General features: G+C 39.5%; 1 protein-coding gene across 1 annotated transcript in view; it reads left to right on the top strand.

Annotated features, from left to right (window-relative positions):
• The first annotated feature begins 212 nt into the window (after positions 1-212).
• The window catches only part of ELOVL4 (ELOVL fatty acid elongase 4), a 14154-nt gene continuing 5370 nt past the window's right edge, over positions 213-8996 (top strand). Inside the window, exons 1-3 of the mRNA XM_010073658.1 lie at positions 213-252; positions 1591-1778; positions 5059-5139. Coding sequence (XP_010071960.1) covers positions 213-252; positions 1591-1778; positions 5059-5139 — 309 coding nt within the window. The remainder of the gene's footprint in view (positions 253-1590; positions 1779-5058; positions 5140-8996) is intronic.

The following is an 8996-nucleotide window of genomic DNA, read 5'->3' as shown; positions in this document are numbered from 1 at the left end:
AATGAGGGACTAATTTATGATTTTAAGGGCAACCAAGGAAACAAGAAAGAAGTGGAGGAGGCGTTATGGCAGTGCTGTTCTGTACTTTCCTCATTGCATCAGAGTTCCTCATTCTGCAGATAAAAGAAGGGTTTTCTAACTTACCTGTTAGTGTGCCTGGGATCAGGACTTAATTTATGGTATAGGATTTTTTTCATTGCCTTTGGGTTACCATGAAGAAAAACAGCTCTCCAGAAGAACCTTGTCTCCTAGGTAAGTCTGTGGGCAACTGCATTGCTATTTGTAGTTTGCCCACAAATGACTGGAGGCGGGTGTTTGAAATGTCTGAGATTCCCAAGGAGCCCGGGGTGTGATTTCCATCTGACCTCCTGCCGGCCTAAGCATCTGCAAAATAACCCAGTTAGCGTCACAGAGCTGTGCAGTGTCTGGAGTGTCGGTGGGTTTGGAATAGTGACCTTTTATCTCTTGCTGTAACGGGAGATTAGCCTTCATAGGGGAGGGGGGAAGGAGACACTGAGTAGGGAGGTGGCACTGTGGTCTCTGCCTTCCCTTCTCTGTAGCAGAACCATCGTCTGATCCTGTATGTCACTGGTTCATCAGGCTAAGAGTGCTTTTTTGATACAGATCCAAAACTTAATATAGCATATTCTGGGCCCTAGAGTGTGTGCAACTCTTGATCCCCTGAGTGTCTGAAGGAGACTGAATAAAACCTTTGTCTCCCATATGGCAGCACAGGTTACTCTGACTAGAACCATCTCTTTAAACTCTTTTATTTGGATGTTTTCTGGTAATGTTGTTATTATTCTGTTTAAAACATAGAAGACTGACCTACATCCAGTAGCGAAGGTACTTGGTAAGCATAGAATCACAGAATCATTAAGGTTGGAAAAGACCTCAAGGATCATCAAGTCCAACCCACACCACCCAACCCACTAACCCATGTCCCCAAGCACCACATCGACACGTTTCTTGACCCCCTCCAGGGATGGTGACTCCACCACTGCCCTGGGCAGCCTGTTCCAATGCCTGAGCACTCTTGCAGTGAAGAAATTTTTCCTAATATCCAGCCTAAACCTCCCCTGGTGTAAATCATACAATGCATCATACAACCTGTATAAAATTAATTGGAGGGTTTTTAGTGCCTAATTTTAAAGTAATAAAAGCTGTTAATTTTGTCAGTATTTTGCCAAATTTGTGTGTCTTTCATTTGCAGTGGTGGTGAATATTTGGTCATGTTGCCGCTGCTGTCACTGTTCAGCATAAGCAAAATGGTTTTTAGGAGATGAGTGGGTTGGATTTGGGCTGACGTGACTCTGTTTGCTTTGTTGTTGTGGATTGTGGAATTGGCCAATGGAACTTGCATGACATAATGAACCTCTGTGTGAGGTAATGTGGTACAGTGCCGGTTTGGTTTTTTTAAAACAATTTTCATTAACCTTCCTAGAAAGAATGAGTCTATTGTATTTCTACTATCTGATGCAGCTACTCCAGGAGAGAATAATGTTTAACAAATGCAGTGCTTAAAATGATGATGAAATATCTTTTTTTCATACCTTGTTGACTCCTTCTGTGTGCTTCCCTTTCCCCCAGACAAACGTGTTGACGACTGGCCCCTGATGCAGTCTCCATTTCCAACCCTGACTATAAGCACTATTTATCTCCTCACTGTCTGGCTGGGCCCCAAATGGATGAAGACAAGAGAGCCCTTCCAGTTACGTTTCCTGTTGGTTGTTTACAACTTTGGAATGGTTCTACTCAACTTCTTCATTTTCAAAGAGGTATGTATGCCCTCTTGCAGGAGGGAACTCCTGTTTCATTCTGAGATTCTGCAGATTGCAAAATGGAAATCATCTTGCATATTCATGATGTCTGTTGAGGGTGGATGTTTTGCACAGACTTTTAAAGCTGAGTTTGCCTTTTATGTGAGTATTTCTATAGCTAGGTGTGTTCTGGTTGAGAATAAATGAACTGAATGAGTCTATGGAGAGAATTTGTGTGCTAGATATTTCAAGTTGTTAGATTTAAGTTAGCATAAATACTGGACAGATTAACTCAAATCCGTAGAGATTTAACACTTGTAACTGATTTTTTTTTTTTCTTTTTAATAATTCTAAAGGGTGTCAGAATGTATCTTGTTACAAATTGACTTGTTAGTGCCGTCAGTGTGTTTATCATTTTTAGAAACTCAGATGTCCATTGTAGTGAGGAAAAGTATCTTGTCTGTAAGTTAACTTTTACAATAAAAATTAAAACAAAGTGAACTGTATTTTTAAATAAAAATAAAAGGATATAGTCTTCTAACATTTGGCTTGCAATGCTCTGAGTGTGTTAATTTTAATAAATTTCAGTGTTGCTCCATGTCTGCTTTGTTAGATTTTCTGTACAGAGGAAATGACTGCTAACAATAGTGGATCAGCTCTTCAGCAGTAGCTAAGTGGGACTGCTTAACAATTTGGAAATCATTAGTCAGGGATAGCTGTCCAGAATGCAGCTGATTCTAAGGAATAGTTCATGCTGCTGTGACTTTGCTCATGTGGATTGAGAGTCTTCTTCCTGGAAGACCTTGTATCATAAATTTGCAAAATCTGTTTCCAGAAGTAAGCAAATGAACAGAGCTGTTAAAATTACAGTATTGAAGAACACTTTTTCTGGCTGGTCTGGTCTGTACGTTTGCCAGGAAAGCATGGCATATCTGATTATGATCTGCATATTGACCCTTCCCTGGAGCTTCTATAGTAAAATAACTGATTTCAGCCTTTTCTAAAGACATGGTTCAGTAAAATTTTAGCCATCACACCTCAGTCATCATTTTGTCTAAATTGTTTCCTTGCACTATTCAACTAAGCAATAAAATACTACAGGTACAACAGAACTTAATGCTGACACCCAAGGTTAGTTGTGGGAACAGATGAAATACAATCATCGTTGTAGGCTGAAAGTCCTCTGAAATGAGTTCTGGAGTGTTTTTGCTATGTCTGCATTTTTCAGTTATTTTTTTTAAGTTGGTTTGTTTTTATCTGTAAGCTCAATTATACCAGAGTTGTGGTCAATTAATTTTCAAACCTGTGTTGCTTATAGGATAACCCATGTGTTTGTATGGCATTTCCAAATCACTGAATTAACATAAAAATGAATAGGATTGCAAATATGTGTTCGATGCCGATAGGCTGAAAGCTCATAATTTTCGACACAAACAGAGGCTCTAGTTTCCTGCTGTTTCAAGTGGTCGGTGGTTATTTAATGGATGTGAAGGCTATGGATGCAACATGTACAGGAAGCGTCTTTTCTTGATCTTTGAGACTGATAGGAGGAAGGTGTTCAAGTTTCAGGTGTTCCCTTTAACCAGGCAACTTCTGCTTCAGTCTGCATGAGGTTTACAGTACCAGGGTGCCACTGCTGTAATTAGCATGAGTAACGTAATTGTTACGAGTGAAATGATACACAGTTTGTGAATGACTGTAAAGTTTCCAGGTATTGCTGAGAACAGAACATGAAATGACTCTAGATGTTATTTAAATGATCATCCTGATGGCAAGCTGTATTGTTCGTCTGTGATAACTTAGGTTAATAACTTAGGTTAAGATGGTAAGGCTAGAAAGCACTACCTAGTCCAAGACTCCGGTATGCTGCACTCAAACTCAGATTCAGATTAGAACATGCAGAAGTCCCAGATGCGCAGCCCCTGTTTTTCCACAAAATCTTGAATTTCTTATTCAACTTTGAGGCAGGCTGATGAAGCCAGTTTACTGCCTTTTGCCAAGTGAGCCTTGGTGACATTACCCAGTAAGTCACAGCAGAGATGGGTCAATTTCTGTAACAGCATGGACTGAACTGTTCCCCTGCTCTTCTCTGATGCTGCCAGATGTGCTGGTGCCTGTGTGGGACCACAGTGCAGTGTTGCAGTAGATTGTAAATGGACTTGGATGATGCAGAAGTAGTTCCATTTCTTTCTTACGATCATTTCTGTGGACGTTTCTTTCGCTTCACTACTTTAACGGACGTGCAGCAAATAAGGCCAGAGTTTCACAAGTTTTTGTACATTTGTTTTATCTGCATAACACTTGTCTCTGCATCTGATTGCACTCCTCATGCTGTGTGCAAGAGGAAATACTGAAGTAAACTCGAGTTCAATCTAAGTAAGACAGAAGCCGGGTTAGCAGTAGGAATAGTCAGTGCCTACAGCTGTTTATTTTGGAGATCTTTTTGTATCACCCTTCTTTATTTTTACAGCTCAGAGTTTACAGGTTATGTCTGCTCCACTGCTGTCTTTTTTGGTCCTTAACAGGGTGAGATTACCTGGCTTTAAACAATCTTGGATCATAACATTTATGAATGTCAAGATTAGAAGTATTACTTGAACCTTGTACAGCTCTAGGCAGGTGTTCTTCTTTCCAATGGGAATTTGCTCAAATGTCAAATTTGTCTTCTCCTGTTCAGGTTATTGCAACATGCTTTATTTGTAGGGGCCCTACAGGAGCACTTCATGTGCTTTAGGCCATTTCTGCTGGCACAAAATGGGGAACTCTTCTTTATCCAGTTTCTCTCGGTATGTTTTATGGCTGCTCAGTGCTGGCTGTTCAGGTTTTTGGTTTTTTTCTGTATTTTGATTGATATACTGTTTTAAGAATAGTAGATCCAAATTACCTAATCCCTGTCTCTTGGAGAGAGCTCTCTCAAATCCACCATGGGAATAACGCTTCTGTCGTTCGTAGTGAAAGCAATTAGATATCTTCTGTCTCTGAAGCTAGAGCCATCGTGGAAATACTCATGTTTGAATAGCTTAAGGTCATACTGGAATTCTTATTAATTTGTACAGGACTCTAATTATCCGGGCAGATAATGCAGGGAAAAATGAGTACTTTCTTAATTTACAAGGAAAAATAGGTACTGTGTAACAGCAGGTTGTTAGAACTAAATATTGACTTTCTTCAATAGTATTCTCAGGACTGATAAGAAGGCTTTAAATACTGCTGTTCAGGTAAGTAAATTTGTTGATAATTGTTGTGAACATGTTTTGTGTAGCATTTTTCCCCTCATGTATGACTTTATTATTTTCAGCTGTTTTTGTCATCAAGAGCTCGAGGGTACAGCTACGTCTGCCAGACTGTGGATTATTCAGATAATGTTTATGAAGTTAGGGTGAGTATTTCTTTTTTTGTCTTTGTGTATGAATGTGTGTAATATGTAGCACTACACGATAGTTTAAGTCTTGTCTGAAAATAGTGTTTCTGAAGTTCTGCTGTCAGCCATGACTGGATCCCATTATATTCTGACAGACCACTTCAGGTTTGACCACACTGCACCTAGCAGGTTTAATCAGCGTGCATCAGTGTATTTGCATTAACTTTCATCTGACAGCTACAAGTAAGGGTAGTCTTACAGATACCATCCTTGGCTTCATCTGCGGTTTTCCAGTGCAGGATAAACTTTGTGTACGTACTTTGGGTCCTAGCCCTAGCTGAAGTTTGTGATACCAGGGTGACTGCGGTAAAGGTGGAGTGCTCTAGCTAGATCAAAGCAAGGGAGATTTGTCAGCATATGCTGTGGTTGCACCTCACTCGTACCAGTGAGGCAGCTTTTTGTCTCCTTTACCCGTGTGTGGCTTCGTGAGGTCTTGCTGGCTTCTGGCAAATGTATTATCAGCACATTTCATTGCAGAAGTTTAGATTTCAAATGTGTGGCTTTTGGAAAGCATTCAGATTAAAATCAAAGTGCAGTTGGCTTGTTCATTTCCGTAACGCTGTTGATTAGCCCATGTGCTAAACCTTATCTTCTGACAGAGCTGACACTGGAAAAGCTCTCAGCTGTTCCTGCAAGTTTCACCTGCAGATTAGAACATGTTCTTGAAAATGTAATGAAATTGTGTTATAGACTTAATATATTTGATATTTATAACATATTTGAAAAATGTCTGTCTACAAGGTGGCAGTTTGTGGGTAGTGTTTCTCCAAAGCTGTGCACGTGGCGGGGTGGTGGGGTGTCTCACACCTGATGTGCCGTGGCTGGTCTGGCAGAACAACCGTGTGTGCAGATTTTTAGTGGCCTGATGGTAGTCGCCTGTCTTGCACCTTTGCCAATACTGTGAACTCAATTTTTCAGTCACTAGAATACTTCTGCTAATAATTTTGTTTAAAACCAAAATCTAGCCAAGTCTAACAAATGTTTCGCAGGGTTTTTTTCAATAGATAAGCAAAATAGAATGCCCTTGTACTCAGCTGGCTGACCCTGGGGACTAGTGTGGCATATATTGAAGGCGTTTTTATATTAGCTAAGTACCAGAGGTGATGACTTTTAGTATGCAAAAATTCTGTTTCATAGCCTCACTTTTAGGTGCAGTTGTTTGTGGGAGGCTGAGAAGGGGTCAGACCTGCTCAAAAGAATTGTCTTCTGTTTTGTTCATTATGACAAACAAAGCAATGAAGTAAAGGCAAAATGACCTGCACAGTGTATTTGTTGCATAGGCTATGTCCAGAAAAGAAAGACTGCTCTAACAATATCTACTCTTTGAATTTCCTCACTTTTTAAGTTTTTTGCAAACTTTGCATAAACTTTATTTCTAAAGTTTTAAGTTGTAACATGTTCAGTTTGCAACTGAGAGTGTTGAGGAAGCAGGGAAAAAAGTCCTCTCAAGTTGTTGCAGGTGACTGTACAGTCTGTTACCAGTCGAGATCCTTATCTTGACCGTTATTTGGTAGTTCTTTTGAATGAATTCTCATTTTAGGTAAATAAGTCCCAAGTAGAAAGCTACACTTTCTACAAGTGTACTTTAACTAAAGAGTCTGGGATGCATTTCTGGACTGCCTTATAGTGTTTCATGCACTGTATGTTGTTGGCTTTTGATACTGAAGGACAAAAAAAAAAAAACAAACAAACAAAACCAACCTCTTCGAGATTTCTTTCACCATCATTTTTCATAATATAAACCTGCAAAAGCAATTTTAAAATGTAGGCTTTTTTTTAAAAAAATCTAGGCTTCTTTTTGCAGTTTAAAATTGGTAAATGTTGTAGCACATCTCTGACACCCTTTCAATAGATCTGGATACTTAATGTCTAGTACCTGTTGGCACTGGGTTTTCTCTGAAGAATTCTGCTGCAACAGTAGAATTAATTACAAATGCACTAACGTTATTTGCAAGAGAATGAGCAGATAAGTCCTGTATTAGTCAAATAAAGGAGACTGGGTCCAACTGAAATGGGAACAGCAGTGAGTCCAGAAAGCATTATGGAAAATGCTCTGGAAAGCAACACCTTTGTGTATGACTTTATTGTGGGGTGTAGAAAGCTGGAACAAATATTGAGAAATGTGAAACTAATTTCATAGGATGGTCTCAATGGCAACACAGAAGCCCTGAGTTGACCTCTGTTTCTGTCTTTTTGTCAATGTGTCACTATGCTGTTGCCATGTAGTTGCCCCTTTTGACCAAAGCTCTTGCTCAAAATGAGGGGTCAAGAAACCATCCTTTGTTCCTCAAGGGAGTACAGAGAGCTGGTAAACAATTTAATTAAAAAAAAGTTTGGCTATTCCGGGTCCCAGAGAATGTTTTTTGCAGCAGGCAGAGGTGATGGGATGGGACCTCTTGTTGACCCCCTTAATCCTAGGCTGTAATGTAATCGTTCTGTGCCATCTGGCACGAGTTAGACTGGCATATATGAAAACTGCCAGAAAAGGTATGGTTGTGACTAGTATTATTCATTTCAGGAATATGCCTTTTTAATGCACGTTTTCTTTTAAGCTAAACCTTTCTTTTGTACCATGTCCAAATAAGGGCCACAGGTTAGGTCCTAACTTATGCTTTGCAGAAGAAGTTTAATAGTAGCCATCTGCTCCTCAGATAGCTTACATATAGGTGTATTGTTCTGGTTTATTTCTGCCCTCTGTCACTGATTGCACGCATGACCTTGGGCAAATGACTTAACATCTGTTTCATTTTTTTCTGCATCTATAAGCTAATGATCAAAACATTTGCAGAAGTCATTGGGAGCTGTGAAACAGATCATCAGTACACAAAAGCTATCAGGTTTGAGAAGAAGTAGTAGTAAAATTTGATGATAGGAAGAGGGCTAAAGAACTGTCAGGCAAAAAAAATCTATGAGAACACAAAAATCAGCAGGTATAATTCTGCAAAGAAATGGAGGCTATTTTTGTTTGCAAGGGGTGGGAAGCATTTTGATCACAAGTTCAGCTGATTTTGATCCACGGGCTGTAATTGCTTGCCATGCAAGGCAAGTAGAATTCAAAAGAAGAGGCATGAGGTGAGTGAAATGATTTGTCCAGGAACATATAGTGAACCTGTAGCATCTTGGGCATAAAATATAAGGGGTTTTGTTGGACTTTCCTCCACTTACATTTTGCTCTATGTCATACAGTAAATTGGCTGTTTGCTTGTTGGCTATTTGGCTTATTGTTGTTTCCTTAACAAAATGCACGTTGGCTTTATAAGAGCTTTTATGAGAGTTTGCTTTTAACTCACCTATTGCTGCTTTAAATGTTCCTCAGAAGGAAGGACCTCCAAAGAGTTTGAGTATTGTAGTGCTGGCTTGTTGCTTTATGAATACAGTCCAAAGTGTTTATTGTTAACTTGTGAGGTGAAAAGATGGCTTATCTTAATTTATTTAAGAGGTGCAGCTTTAGCAAAGATCTGTTAAAGATGCTGGACAGTTATGCTAATCCATGGGTGTGAGACAAAGCCTTGATGTGGGTGTTATTAAACGCCTGACTGCCTGTCCCAGAGGTAGAACTGTACTGGATATTGAGCAGCATACAGATATATATATATGTGTGTGTATAAATATATATATATATATCTGCTGTTCTTGCAGCTTACCTGTGTGTCTGGGAACTCCAAGATCTGTGGGAGTCACTTTTCCCTCATTAAGCTTCTCCAACTTTGACAGATATTAGTATCTTTTTTATATAAAATTGACAAAATCTGCCTCCTCTTCTGGAGACCTGAAGTAGGCTAAATCATGTGCAGAGAGCGAGAAGGGCATTCAGG

Source organism: Pterocles gutturalis, unplaced genomic scaffold (genome assembly GCF_000699245.1).
Source record: "Pterocles gutturalis isolate BGI_N339 unplaced genomic scaffold, ASM69924v1 scaffold31007, whole genome shotgun sequence".
Lineage (NCBI taxonomy): Eukaryota > Metazoa > Chordata > Aves > Pterocliformes > Pteroclidae > Pterocles > Pterocles gutturalis.
This window is presented reverse-complemented; position numbering and strand designations above follow the sequence as displayed.